The sequence below is a fragment of the Poromitra crassiceps genome (genome assembly GCF_964638095.1).
Source record: "Poromitra crassiceps genome assembly, chromosome: 14".
In the NCBI taxonomy this organism is placed as follows: domain Eukaryota; kingdom Metazoa; phylum Chordata; class Actinopteri; order Beryciformes; family Melamphaidae; genus Poromitra; species Poromitra crassiceps.
In genome coordinates, this window is record NC_139633.1 from 11,483,583 (window position 1) to 11,498,832 (window position 15,250).

The window sequence follows — 15,250 nt, forward strand, 5'->3', positions numbered from 1 at the left end:
AAAACAATTGGATTTCCTTGTGAACCAGTAGGCACTGGAATAGGCTATCACATGGGAAAGCAATATGTGGGGAGGGGTGGTTGTGGGCATTTTGCACCAATTTGGTAGAATGGCTCCTCTACCTTCTCCGTCTTTGCTCCTCAGACTGCTTGCCTGGGGCAGCCAGGGTCTCAGTGAGCTCCCAAAACTCTTTCCAACCGCTTGTATCGTCTAGTCTGAAGTTACATACTGTAGCTTTAGTAAACTTCTCCAAGTCCATCAAGTGTTGAACGTCACCCCAAACCCCTTAAAGAAATGTCAACTTAATCAGGCCTACTGGCATTTCTATAGACCCACAAACTTTTGTTTCTAATGGTTAGGAGGAACTTTTCAATTGAACCCACCAAGCAGCATTTCATTTCGATGAAATGTCAATAAAACCTGGCTCACACTCGCTCACTGCTATTTTGGTGGAGGCAAATAGTCGGGAAACAGGAGGACAAATAAAAGTTGACATTTAAAGTGCTGCCTGGTGGATTATACTAGGTACAGTATGTATTCCCACTTGAAGCGTGGGTCTTGACAAAATCAGAAAATGCCATGAGTCAAATCTTGTGGCTGTGTGCTATAACTAAAGCTATTTGGCCTGGCTATTAAGAAATAATCATCGTAAGTATTCGTATGCATGCATACCCTTTATGTTCTATCCTATTGGTCTATATTTGTTGATAACTTGAATTGGAAAAATGTCTGGGATCTTCCATAGGCTACAAATATCTTCTTACCAATAAAGTAAGGGACGTTTCTTTCAAAATCGTACACTTAATAGATAGGCTATATAGTCATTATTAAATTGAATAAAGACATTTGTGTTAACTGCTGTGTGAAACAGAAACAATGCAATGGAAATCTACAATAACAATAATAATACACTTTTAATTAGGCTATATACAGTACTAGCTACCTAATCAATTTGATGATTATTTTTGCACGATTTCATAAACCCAAATTTAGCCATTTAGACTATTTATTAAGCTATTTGAAAATTAAAGCAGGTTAAAGTAGGTTAACGAGGCCTACAATAAAAGCATTTTAATGGGGAAGAAAATTTCCCCTGGCTCTAATGTATTGTCTGTAACTTTATGAATGATGACTTCTTTGTGATCGTTTTGTCAGTATTATTATGTTTGTTTGTATGTGACTTTATTGTCAATAAAGATGTCAGAAGAAGAAGAAAAAAGTGCACTGCTGGTGGCACATGTATCCCGCGTTGTGTTGTGACCCCCACCCAACCACCCACCCACCCACGCCACACACACACCCCACGGTGTCTCATTCACACCTCGGCCCTGCGGTAGACTACCTGCGGGGACATGTCTCCGGGGCTCCGGCCGCTCTCCCCCGGGCTGACGGACTCCGAGATGCCGCTGTCATCTTCGCCCGCCGCCGGCTCGTCGCTCTCCGAGTCCGACCCCCACGTCGAGTCGCATTCCTCCACGGTGCTCGGCTCCTTGTAGCGCCAGCTGCCCAGCAGATTGCCCATTTAAAAACCACGCAACGCTCGCTGATCGTCCTCTTCTTTGCACAGCGTGGGCACTACATCATTTTGCTCACAACACCGCGGTTCGGCTGTCAGAGCATCGGGCTTGGAGTGGACTGCCCTCGGAGCTGCTGGGAGCCTTTTTAAATGGCAGAACAGGGGGAATTTCCAGCTCAGCGACGACGATGAGCGTGTATGTATGAGGGGGGATTCATGCCACAGAGATGCAGAAAGACGAGAAGCACACTCAGTAAGTCTAGCTAGTGTAAACTAACTAAAGCTATGTTTTTACCATGTTCATTCTGAACATTACATTACTTACAGTACATTGATTTGACATTGATTAATTTGTGGTTTCCCATGCTTTGGATGCATGTTTTACAGGGTTATAACTAGTTATTCATGGGACGTTGCAGCCTGATATCAGACTGAATTTGTCATCTCTTTACGCTAATTTCCATCTTCTAGAAAACCGAAGAAAAAGCATATGACGATGCCAGCCAAAACTCAACTCCGTGGAGTGGGCGGATTCGAAGGTCTGGACCATGCAGGGAAGAGAAGTTGCTGTTGCTGTTGCTGTGTCCCAGAATTTTACATTAATGTAAAATTTCTAATTGAATAAAATCACAAAGTAAAAAGTCAAAATGATGGGGTGTTTCCTCCATTAAGAACTCCCTTAATTCCCTTCAGGGGAATTGGTTGGAATAGCGTGAACCTCCCATGTGCTATGTCCTACCGGTGAAGCTTCCCCTGTCAGGTGAAAAGAAGCGGCTGGCTAACTGCCCATGTCTCGGAGGAAGCATGGAGCCAGTTTCGGCTCTCCCCAGATCGGCAGAGGGTGGAGCAGCAACCAGGATAAATACATTAAATTAACACTAATGGGGGATAAAATGGGATACAAAATCGGGGGGGGGGGGGGGGGGGTTAAGAAAAAAAAGAACTCCCTTAATTAATTTTATTGTGATTTTTATGAACGTAGGGATGAATTAATGTAAATGTAATGCTAAAGGACTATCCTACTGTAGCCTACTGGTTCATAGAGAAAGTGAGCACATGCATATTTAAATAATCTGTCAATAACTGTTGTTTCATATTGTTATTGTATATTTCCAAAACCTTAATGTCTAGACTGAATGTGCTACAAACACCCCCCCCCCCCCCCCCCCGCCCAGGCAAACCAGTAGCTTATAGAGTACCACAGGGATGATGGATTTTTGTATGTAGTCAGAAGGCGGAAGTCCCAGACTTCCTGGATCTTTCAGGCAAAAGTCAATGGGGATTTCACTTAAATGCATAAAATAAGGTCTGTGGTTAACAAAAGTTTATGGGAGCGGTAATTTGGGTTCAGCAGGATAATCTTATCTTAATTCTTAAACGCGATTTTTAGAAAATGCTTCAAAAGGCATCAAATAAATTACCACTCACATAAACTTGTGTTAACCACAGACCTTATTTTATACATTTAAGTGAAATCCCCATTGTAAAACTGCATTGACTTTTCCCAGGAAGTCCCGGACTTCCGCCTACAAAAATACGTCATCCCTGCGGTACTTTATTACAATCAATGCTTATTCCCACAATGTGATTGAGCATACTATTGTTTCTTCTTCTCCCGCTTCTCTGTGGCATTACTCACCTCACATACAGGCAGTGCCAGTGACAACAGCATCAGGACCAGAGCTGCATCACGTGGTTGCCTGGGACTGGAGGAGGTTACAGTATCTCCCCTGAGGTAATCAATGTCACACAAGGAACAAAGGCCCGGGAAAAGAGGATGTACTGTAAAGTGTACGTCTTTTTTCTTTTCTTTTTATAAATCACGCATGGGTACCCCAATCATTTCCAGGTATTAACCAAACCGATGGTATAGCTGTCTTTTTCAACCAGTTTACTTATTTGCTTCTAGGCTACTTCAGGCCATAATAAAGGCCAGGATTCATATCCTATAATAAAATTGGCCAGCGGTGTCTGTCTGTCTGTCTGTCTGTCTGTCTGTCTGTCTGTCTGTCTGTCTGTCTGTCTGTCTGTGTGTCTGTCTGTCTGTCTGTCTGTATGTCTGCCTGTCTGTCTGTCTGTCTGTATGTCTGCCTGTCTGTCTGTCTGTATGTCTGTCTGCCTGTCTGTCTGTCTGTCTGTCTGTCTGTCACGAGTTGTCACGAATGTGACGCTGAGACTGATTCTGAGACCGAAAGCGATACCGATACTTAGACCGATACCAAGAACTACACAGTACACACCATTGACTGTACACACACACACACACACACACACACACACACACACACCAACAGAGGTCCTTGAAGGAGTTCTGGGGTCCTTGAAGGGGATCCAGCCAGTGGTCCTTGAAGGGCTTCTAGGGTCGGCCCCAACCCCCAGCTGCTATGCGTCCTGATAATCTAGTATTATTACAAGTTGTCAATGAAAATTGATTTAAAATTGATTTAAAAATAACTTTTTATCGTGTGAATTTTGTTTTTGTTAGCAGTGTCTACTGGCCTTTCCTGTTTGTTGCCCTCTTAATTGGTGTGAGGAAATGGTGCTTTCTTTCATACTCTGTTATTTCTAGGCATTGCAGTGGTTTTGTTTCTGGCCAGAAGCACTGATGGACAGCCTCTTTAGTTCCCTTGTTGGGGAAATCCTGCAAATGCACAATGTAGCCTACGTTGCTGCTAACCTTTGCCCCCATTTGAAAACTGGACTTTACATCTAATTAAATAAACTGGTCGAATTGTTTTACAGGATATTGCAGTCGTTGTCTATCATGGGAAGACCATAACCTGCAATATTTTCCACGATTCCAAGAAAGTATTAATTGTATTATTCGATAAGCATAGGACTATTTGTATTTATATTAGTGGTCATATTAGTAGTAGTATTACTATTCGTTTTAATATTAGCATTAGTGTTAGTATATTAGTATGGGTTTCAATTTAGAGTTGTAATGGCATAAGAAGTGATCTATTTGAAAGTAACTGAATATCAGCACAAACTATTGGCAGCTTCGATCAAAAGAACATAAGAATCGGCCTTCAAAAGCCCACTCACGAGTTCAACCTTAGCACGCACTTGATTTGGCTCAGCCAGTAGAACGGCGCCGCCATCACGCTGGCGAGCACAAAAACTGGTGGTTTGGAAAGAGGAAGCTGCAGCTCTTTCTAGCGTGCACCTGTGTGACACGGGTGTCGTGACTCAGATCATGAGGTGCTTAGAGAGCACTCCAGCTGGGACTGCTGCTGCTGCTGCTGAAATGTGTGAGTGGAGGGAGGCTAACGGAGTTGGAGAAGCCTGGTTAAAAAGCACTCCTCTGGTAGAGAAGCGGCTATATGTGGAAATAAAGTGCGTGGAGCAAAGTGTGGGACCGGTGCCATCGACAGCAGGGTCTACATCATGCTGGTTTATAAGCACAGGAATGGAAGCTATGCTGTTTGCTATCATGACTCACGAGCGACACCTGTAACAACCAAGCCGCCCGACGAGAAACAACATGTGAATCAGAGAGCAAATCTCCACCAACACTGAGCAGCTGGTTTGCAGGTTTTCATCTGGTTTATTGTTTGTGGCACATGGATGGAGGCACGACTGTTTAGCAGCTGACGTGGAAAGCCCAGATCGGCCTATTCACCTTATGTAGCCCCGCCCACTTGACCCAGTTGTGTTATGACTTCCTGTTCAAAACACCGTCTGTTTTACCTGCTCACTAGTACTGTACTGTCACAGGAAGTGTCAACACAATAGGAAGTAACTGGCTGACCCCTGTGTTGGAACATAAGGTGAAAAAGACTTTCTCACCAGCACATGAATGCAGCATCATAGTTATCAGACTTCCCCACCAGCACCCATCATAGTTATGGCTAAAAAAAAACATAGTCATAGTCATTATAGTAGAAATTCCAGATCACTACCAAAATCTATTCAACTGACAAACGTAGGCCAAGGGCGGTTATGTGTCCATTACATTTCACCCCAAAACACAAAACAGACAGATGGGTGAAAGCATAACCTCCTTACGTTTTTGTTGGCGGAGGTGAATCCTAATCTGAGGAACAGGAACAATTTTGAACAGTAAAGGCACCAAAGATATGAATCCATCTAATTTCAGGCTGGTACAGCAGCAACAACATGAATGGGGACAGTTCTGCTCTGCCTCTGTTTACATACTCTTATCCCTTTATTGTATTGTGTCTGTCACCCAGGACTTTGCTGCCAGAACGTCTTTTATTGCTTTCAGTCTGAACCTGTACTGTACAGTTACACATCCCAGCATCCCAGCTACCTTTAGGTGCTCTTGCAAAGCTGCACCAGATCCTCTGTATTGACATTTTACTATTGCATTTTACTATTGCTTGTAATGTAATGTGTATGTGTAATGTGTTTGGACCCCAGGAAGACTAGCGGTCGTCTTGGGGGCAGCTAACGGGGATCCTTTTAATAAACTAAACTAAACTATCGCCAAATAATGTCTGTCACCTATATGTCAGTTCTATGGTAGTGTAGTTTAAAAACCAAGCACAAAAACACCTGCAAAATAGCTGCTGCTGCTGCTGACATGCTGCAATTGCCGTTATGGCTCCCATTCATTTAACATTAACCCAGGCTAACTTTCACCCAAGTGTGAATTTTATTTCCATAGAATTGAACTGTGCATTGCAATTTTACCTGTTTCTTAGACTACTTTCAGACCAGAGTCATCTGAATATCACATTGGGGGGAAAAAAAACGTTTGTCTTGTAATTATCTTCCTTCATGGTGTGACCTTTCAAGGCAGCTGCTGGATTCGCGCGAGATCATGAGATCAGATCACGCGGATCCGATCTGCTTCATGAAAACAAAACCAGCATCAGGTTATTGATGGTGAGCACTTGATCAGAAAATACAGAGTACACAAAGGTGGAAATGACAATACAAGAACAGAATTTGGTCATCGAAGGCTTCCTCAAAATGAGGAATAAACCTTGTTATTAGACTATTTTATGACAAAGAAGTGAGCACAATGGGAGGATGTGTATGCATGATTGGGGTGAGCATAGTCTCGCGTGCCAGACTGTCTTCGTTTGGCGCTGTTCGGGTGAGCACAGAACTTTCCTCATTGTAATCCACACCTACAGAGTGTAAAGCTTTATTTAACCAGGCACTGATGGCCTGCCAACAGGCCTCTTCATAGGGAATTGGGGAGAGTGAAATCTAAGTCATGTGTAACAACAAACACCAGATGGTTGGTTGGCAACCAGACAACATCTCATCAAATGGGGTGCTGGGAGTGGATGTGGGATACAGGTTTAAAAAAAAGATGAGAAAGTGGGTTGGGTGCCCTGCTATGCTTATATTCACCACCAGGGAGCAGTGTTTCCTATGTAATGCTGCCAGGCCAGGACATGCTGTGTGCCTGCGTGCGCGTGCTAATGGGCAGATAGCCAGAGGAAGAGCAAGTGAAGGAGGTTGATAATGACAGTATTGAAAGGTCAAAATAGCAAATATAAGAGACACCTCCAAGCACATGAACAAACACACAGCCACACACACACACACACACACACACACACACACACACACACACACACACACACACACACACACACACACACACACACACACACACACACACACACACACACACACTCACTCACTCACAGCCACACACACACACACACACACACACACACAGCCACACACACACACACACACACACACACACACACACACACTTAATGTGGGGTTGGTTGGTGCTAAAGTACCATCAGCAAAGGAGCACCATGCTGAGAAAAGGCTTATAAGTGAAATGGTTATAGCTCAATATTCTCTGCTTGCCTTGCAATTTGTGTGTGTGTGCGCGTGAGTGTATGTGTGTGTGTGTGTGTGTGTGTGTGTGTGTGTGTGTGTGTGACTGTGTGTGTGTGATATGTTGTTAACTGCCGTTAACAACATATCACTGAGTCCGAGGAGCCAAACACAGCCCACTCGCCAGAATAAAATGTTGGCATGTTAGATAGAATCTCAATGTTTGTGAAGTAAAAAGATGTTGCATATGAACATTTATAGATAAGATAAGATCAACTTTATTGTCACTTCATGGTACAAGTACTGTAGGTGTAACGTTATACGCCTGCCTCTGCTCATGTAGATAACAGTCATATTGAAATAGCACGGTGAGTAAGGGTGTGGGTGGCGGGGGGCGGAATCATTTGCCTTAGACACTGGAGACCAGAATTAGACTCCCAAAGTGTACTTTTCAACAATAAAATGTCACTTTTACTGTAGTGTTTTTATTTAACCCTAACCCAACCATAACCCCAACCAAGCTGTATCATTTGCTTAATGTTTTCAAATTGACTGCTGTTTTGAAAGGTACGTTAGATACGCTCCTATGTGATTGGAGGACTTGTTGAAACGTTGATATGCAACATATTTTTGGTTCACAAACGCTGACATTCTACGTCTCCGTGGTCTGCCCAAATGTGTCATGCAAAACATTTGATTCTGGCGACTCGGCTGGCCAAGCATCAACCATCATGATGACCAAACCTCTGTGTGCGTGTGCGTGTGTGTGTGTGTGTGTGTGTGTGTGTGTGTGTGTGTGTGTGTGTGTGTGTGTGCGTGCGTGCGTGCGTGTGTGTGTGTGTGTGTGTGTGTGTGTGTGTGTGTGTGTGTGTGTGTGTGTGTGCGTGCGTGTGTGTGTGTGTGTGTGTGTGTGTGTTTTGAAGGGCAAACAGCTGTCTCTTTGTGTATAGACGGCTGTCCCTGTCCTAGCAGGATGGAGTGACAGAGTGAAAGGAGTGAAGGAAGGAGAATGGGAAGTACAGAAATAGACTGAATAGATGGACTGATACAAAGTATCTGATCTGTCAGTGTCAGAATGTCCAGAAGATATGTGACTTGTGGAGAATGGGCCCAACATACAGTATACTTTGATGACTATGGGGCGAAAGAATCTGTCATAATCGGTGTGCACGTTCACTTTTCCCATTGACTCCAATAGACTCAGGACCTACTAGTCTCCTAAGCGGGCGTGGCAGTGGCAAAACCCACGTGACACAGATACAGGAAGTGTCTATAATGTCTCTGGTGCAGTTTGAGTTTCTCTTTTCTTTGGTCATGGTGGCTATGCTGCTCATGCTACACAGTTCTTCTGTTTTACTCCAAACAAACCGGAAGCTGGTTTATTTATTTATTTATTTATTTATTTATTTATTTATTTATTTATTTATTTATTTATTTATCTATTTATTTATTTATTTATTTATTTATTTATTTATTTATTTATTTATTTATTTATGCCATTTTCGACTGCAACTGGAAGATGGAGCAGGAGTATCACAATGTAGAGAGATGAAATCTCGATCCTATGATGAGAATACGATCCCTCGGCTAATTCAAGGGTGCCCTTTTGAATCGGTTCGATAGGTGCTGCCGGCGCCGCCATTCGTCATGCTGGCAGGAATAGTTCCTGAGGGTTACTTTGAGACTGCCTGGGGATGGACTCAGAGAGGAAGCTATAATAGTCCTTACTGGCATGAATGACACCTATGACATTGGTGCCTGCTGATCCAGAGTATATGCTGAGCCCAGCTCTCCTGGCGGGGCCGGTGTTATGCGTGGAGTGAGCTTAGGGAGGTGATATGTCCCGATCACAGACATAAATAATATGGACCTAGCTATCCCATTACATTTCTTCTCCCTGGAGTTCAAACGTTGGCCGTCACCATCGTGATTTTTCGTCAGCAGAGTAGGAGGGGCTATGTCTCATGCCAACAGGACCGGTGCCAAATTCTGCACCCCCGGCGAGAATTGCATCCCCACCATATTTTGGGCTGTTTTGACTTAAAAAAACAGCGGGATGCAAACTCAGCAGGTACTCGGCACCCGAGACTGACGGGTTTGTGAATGACACCTAGCTGGACCATGAACATCATGCAGCGGCACTGCAAATGAGCATCACAATCTGTGACCACTGTGTAGAGTCAATTATAGGATTAACAATCAGCAATCAATCAGTATAGATTATAGTTCAGAATCACTAACTCACCGCTTCGGTAATTAGGACCTGTCGCTGATCTCTGGCTAATCTGTTAAATTAAGTTAGTTAAGTTAAGTTACCCTTTATTTATCCCCATGGGGAAATTCATCCTCTGCATTTGACCCATCCTCTACTAGGAACCTTCCTAGAACTAGGAGCAGTGGGCAGCCGCAGTGCAGCACCCGGGGACCAACTCCAGTTCTTTTGCCAGTGCCTTGGTCAGGAGCACTGACAGGAGTATTAACCCTAACATACATGTCTTTGATGGTGGGAGGAAACCGGGGCACCCGGAGAAAACCCACACGAACACGGGGAGAACATGCAAACTCCACACAGAAAGGACCTGGGACGGGCCGGGGTTCGAACCCTGGACCTTCTTGCTGTGAGGCAACAGCGCTACCCACTGAGCCACTGTGCCGTCCCTGCTGTGTGACTCCATAAGCGTGAAGCAGAGAAAGAGTTTGACGCTCTGTCAATGTTCTCTTCAAGCTGTCCAACTCCAAACCCCCGGTTTGATGTCCTCCGTTTTCCATTCCCCCGGAGCTTTTAAGTAGGCCTAGCGACGCGCTAGCAGCTAATCTCTCAGGCCGACAGTCTGGCTCATGGCTAACGACCAAGTGTCAGTGTAACAGATGAGGCTGTTGCACACGCTGACCTGTTTACATACACTGAGGCTATGGGCGTGAAAACGCCGCCCGCCACAACGCATTCATCCGTCATGCGGCGCTGCCGGCTTCGCCCTGGCCGGTGGAGAATGAACGCCAGACGCGCGGCCATAAATGCCAACCCGTCCTCTCAAGGAAAACAACGACACTGGGCGATTTTCAAGACGGTTCAAACGACCGACGTTTGCGAATGCGACCTCTTGTGGGTCGTGTGAGTAAGTGCATGGCACAATAGACGTAAGGGTGAAGGGGCGGGATTGGTGGACCGGTAACGTCCGTGTTGCGACCTGATGTGTTCCCTTTTGAACCGTAACCCAACAACTATTGCCCAGCATAGCTAGAGCAATCATCTCATAGCCAGAAGGTCAAAGGTTTGATCTCGGCAACAGCCAAATGTGTCCTATATGGAAACGGCATCACACTGAGGAAAGCCTCCGCCAAATGCCTCATAATGTTAAAATTAAATAAAAGCGTCACACCGCACCTACTTTAACAAGCGTCACTTCATTTTTTAAACATTGACACTGTGTTTCTAATGCTTGGCTCACACCAAAAGCATCTCAGAAGCAGCACGTCACGGAAGCATCGAGCAGTGACGCACCAGAAGCAAAACATTTGCTCCACGCCTCGCTCTGTTTTGCCCCGCGCCGGTCACAACTTGCATTGACTTCATGGCTGGCTGCACGCATACTGCTCGCGGCTCGCGTGACCAGACGCTTGCGTGCCCAGACGCCGAATCTATCGCTGCTGCAGCACGCGTGAAGCGTGAAGCGTCACTTCGGCGAGGCCAGGCAACGCGCTGCGGCCCGTGTGATCGGTCTCCCCTCCGCTATTAACAAGGACGCCGAAATGAAACTGCCTCCGTGAGGCGTTGCTTCAGCGTAGGATCGGCGTGTGGTGTGTTTGGGCTGTAAGGGGGAGGGCCTCCTATGTTATGCAAATCGGACCAGATCTTGTCAGCGACTCAAGGTTAGCCAAACAGCAGTTTGTTTGGTTGCCGGTGCGCTGGCAGGCCTACAGCCGTCAATGTCATGGCACAGACAGCACAGACAGCACAGACAGCACTAGCTAGAGCATTTGTTTTGCAATCCACTCCTTGCGTGCGTACAATAAAAAGCCAGGTGGCGGGCCAGAGAATGCAGGCAGAGGCAAAAGAGTTGGGTGGGTGTAGCTCTGTGTGTGTGTGTGTGTGTGTGTGTGTGTGTGTGTGTGTGTGTGTGTGTGTGTGTGTGTGTGCGTGCGTGAGAGAGAGAGAGAGAGAGAAGAGAGAGAGATACTGCCGCCCTTACGTGCCAAGCTTAGATAAGTACACTTTAAAGGCGCTTGATAGACAATCTGTCAATGTCGATCGTCCAAATGGATGACCTCGCTGCTGCACATAGGCACTTTTGGTACGAGTCTTAATTGACTGCTGTGTGTGTGTGTGTGTGTGTGTGTGTGTGTGTGTGTGTGTGTCTGTGTGTGTGTGTGTGTGTGTGTGTGTGTGCACTGCTCTCCTCAAACAAATCAGCTTAGATTGCTTCAGTGCCTTCAGAAAGAGTTAAGACATAGAAAGTAATAGCGAATTGAATAAGGGAAGGGGTTAAGAAGAGAACAAGAGAAAGAGATGGAGAGAGAGAGAGAGAAATTGATAAACAGGGAAAGACAGCAGGAGGGAATCTTTACTTCATTTTGATCCAGTCGCTCTGGTAAGAAAAAGGGGACACAAAACAACTTATTTTAAAAATTCCGGTCATTTCGCTGATTTGATTTCTGAGACGGAGAGTACATCCAATACACTGTCAGGTTCTGCCTGAACACACATTTTTCAGATGGACTTACTTCGGCTACTTTGTCCGGTACCATGATGGTCTAAATCTAAAAGCTGCTTTAGAGCCTTTTCCACCCTGACAAGAATACAATTTGTGTAAAGTATAGCCTATGTAATTTTTCTTAATTTTTGGGGCATTTTTTGGCATGATATTGAATATCAACACCTGCACAAGCCCTTACGCTACGTTCACACAGACACACTCTCTCTCTCTCTCTGCTCAACACTGTTGTAGTAACTCCATTTTATTTTGAAATTCAGTTGACTTTGCCATTTCCCACGGATATTGTCGCGTTTTTCTTTCATGGCTTGACAGAAGAAGCCTGCCTGCACGCGCCTAGTCGGCTTGAAAATAGAACTCACGCCTAAAAACGATAAAATCGGCAAGGCACAGGCGAGGCGTGGGTACACGCAGGGTTCACGCTCAGGCGCCCGGTGTACACAGCCTCGTTGACTAAAAGTAAAACGGACGCCTATTTAAAAGCGTGGGTAAAGGCAAGGCGTAGGCAAGGCTTGGGTGGCCGGTGTGAACTAAGCCTGTTGTGATAGGACTGAGCCACCAAATAAATGTGTAACCTTATTCACCTTATTCACCACGCCCACTTGACCCATTGTATCACAAATTCCTGTCGTGCCTGTGACCCCCACCTGGCAAACAGACTCAACGACTTCTATTGTTGCTTCGACAATCACCCCAGCCCCCCCCCCCCCCCCCCCCCCCGCAGCTCACCTCAAACCCACCAGACCCGCACCCCCCCCTCCTCACCTCAACTCCACCAGACCCCCCCCCCCCCACACACCTCACCTCAACTCCACCAGACCCCCCCCCCCCCACACACACACACCTCACCTCAACTCCACACCACACCTCACTGCTGCTGCCACTCTCAAAGACATTAACAGACTTCAGCGCATCATCCGCTGCACTGAGAAGATAATCGGATGCAACCTGCCATCCCTCCAGAACCTGCATGCAGCCAGGACACTGAAGCGGTCTCGCAAGATCATGCCTGACCCCTCCCACCCTGGCCACAAACTATTTAAGACACTCCCCCACGGCAAGAGACTGAGGTCTGCCAAGACCAGAACCACCGGCCACGAGACCAGCTTCTTCCCAACCGCCATCAACCAGGCCCGGAAGCCCCTTCCGCCAAGGACCTCACCAACAACGTCCCCCCCCCCCACACACACACAAACTCACTACCTCCTTCCTAAACTCAACTGAACTCCCTCCCCCCATAAAACTGTAACTCATATCTAATTTAATGCCTCTTTAACTGGGACTGGTAAATTCATGTAAATTCCCTGCACATTTAATGCCTATTTAACTTAGCCTGTAAATGTAATGTACATTCAATGTAGCCTAAACTCTTATTTAACTCCGACTGTAAATTCATGTAAATCCACTGCCTATTTAACTCAGTCTGTAAATCTCATGTAAATTCAACGTAAATTCATATTTATCATCCACAGAACACTTCACCACTCATGTACATATTGTATATATTTACTTGATTTGATTGCACTTGCAACTTTGTGATTGTCTTTAGTTATCTTCCTACTTCTTATCTCTATATTGATGTAACCGCTATGCTGCTATACAGACACTAAGACAAATTCCTCGTATGTAACTTGCATACTGTGGCAATAAAAGTGATTCTGATTCTGATTCTGATTCTGATTCTGATTCTGATTCTGATTCTGATTCTGTTCAAAACGCCGACTGTTTAACCTGGTCAAACTAGTCTGACTCACCTGGTCAAACCTAGTTTGACTCACATTATGAGTCAGACTAGGTTTATGAGTCACAGGAAGTGTAAATACAATCGAACTTCCGATTGTATTTACACTTGTATTTACACTGGGCCGTATCAGGACGAGTTCGAATTTGGGTCCCAATGCAAAAATACAATACAATACAATACAATACACCAACAACGAGCTAAAAATCAGTGCCAGAGAATCAAACTGACCCCTCTAGAAAGAACAAACCAATAAGATATTACAATATTTTATTCTACCGTTTCAACGACACAACCTAATGCAAAGTGCCGTCACCAAATGTCTTCTCGTACCAGTGGAGAACGCCTCAAGTCATTTCACGGTCCACCCTCTATGGGAACGCTGGACATAAACTGATTTCTATGCTAATGAGGTTGACAAATGTGTTGTGATCGGGTTGCTCGTTTTTTTGTCGCGGATTTCAATCGTCTCCCCGCTGAATTGAATTGAACTGTGAATTATCATATAATTGCATTTTCAGACCATGAGTTATGTGCAGATCGGGGGGCCTGCGGCGCGTCAGTTAGCCGCTCGGTCACGGTGTCTCTGCAGCTGCCAAACTCCACACACTGCACGGTGTTCCTGCGTTGTCTCTTTCATTCTGTCTCTCTTCCTTTCTTTCATTCATGCCTTTTGCTTCCTTCTTTCTCTTCCTGTTTTCCCTCCGCCATTTCTCTCTGCTGAAGGCATGACAGTAAGGTGGCCTCCGGGTTATATAGCACTACCTCCTTCATAGCCTGAAATGAGTTTGCATGTGTACACACACACACACACACACACACACACACACACACACACACACACACACACACACACAACACACACACACACACACACACACACACACGTGTATGCACACATATTTTCTTCTCTGCCGTTATTTCTCTCTCTCTCAGTGTCTGGCATATTAATCCTCTCTCTCTCTCTCTCTCTCTCTCATCTCTCTGTTCTCTCTCTCTCTCTCTCTCTCTCTCTCTCTCTCTCTCTCTCTCTCTCTCTCTGCCAGTCAGTCATCTGTCAAAAGCCAGTCACCTGAATACAATTTTGGCAGCGTATGTTTCTGTAAACCGTAAACTGTAAAAAAAAAAAAATCATTTTGGAAATCAATTGTAATCCCCGATCCACATACTACCCCTTGCAAGATGCTCAAGTACCCCTTGGGGTACTGGTTGGGAGTCACTGGGCTATAGCCTATAATTTTTATACAGTGTGTGTGTGTTCACATTCTGTGTGTCTGTACAGTCCTTCGATGTGAATGAATGAAGTATTTATTTGTCCGTCAGGAAAATTGTTTGTACATCATGGTCGTTGGCAAAAAGGACATCAAGAACATCAGACAAGACAACAGCACAAGACAAGACAACAACAATTATTGGCAACATCAACACATCACAAGATTGGGCTAGGGGAGGGGTTGGGTGGGGTGGATGCTGGGGGGGGGGTATCAGAGTCCGTTTATTAGT

At 45.2% G+C, this 15,250-nt stretch overlaps 1 protein-coding gene across 1 annotated transcript in view; it reads right to left on the minus strand.

Moving 5' to 3' along the window:
• ogfrl1 (opioid growth factor receptor-like 1) overlaps positions 1–1,574 on the minus strand; it is a 7,690-nt gene extending 6,116 nt beyond the window's left edge. The window contains exon 1 of the mRNA XM_083651009.1: positions 1,343–1,574. Coding sequence (XP_083507135.1) covers positions 1,343–1,522 — 180 coding nt within the window. The 5' untranslated portion in view covers positions 1,523–1,574. The remainder of the gene's footprint in view (positions 1–1,342) is intronic.
• Positions 1,575–15,250: the final 13,676 nt, after the last annotated feature.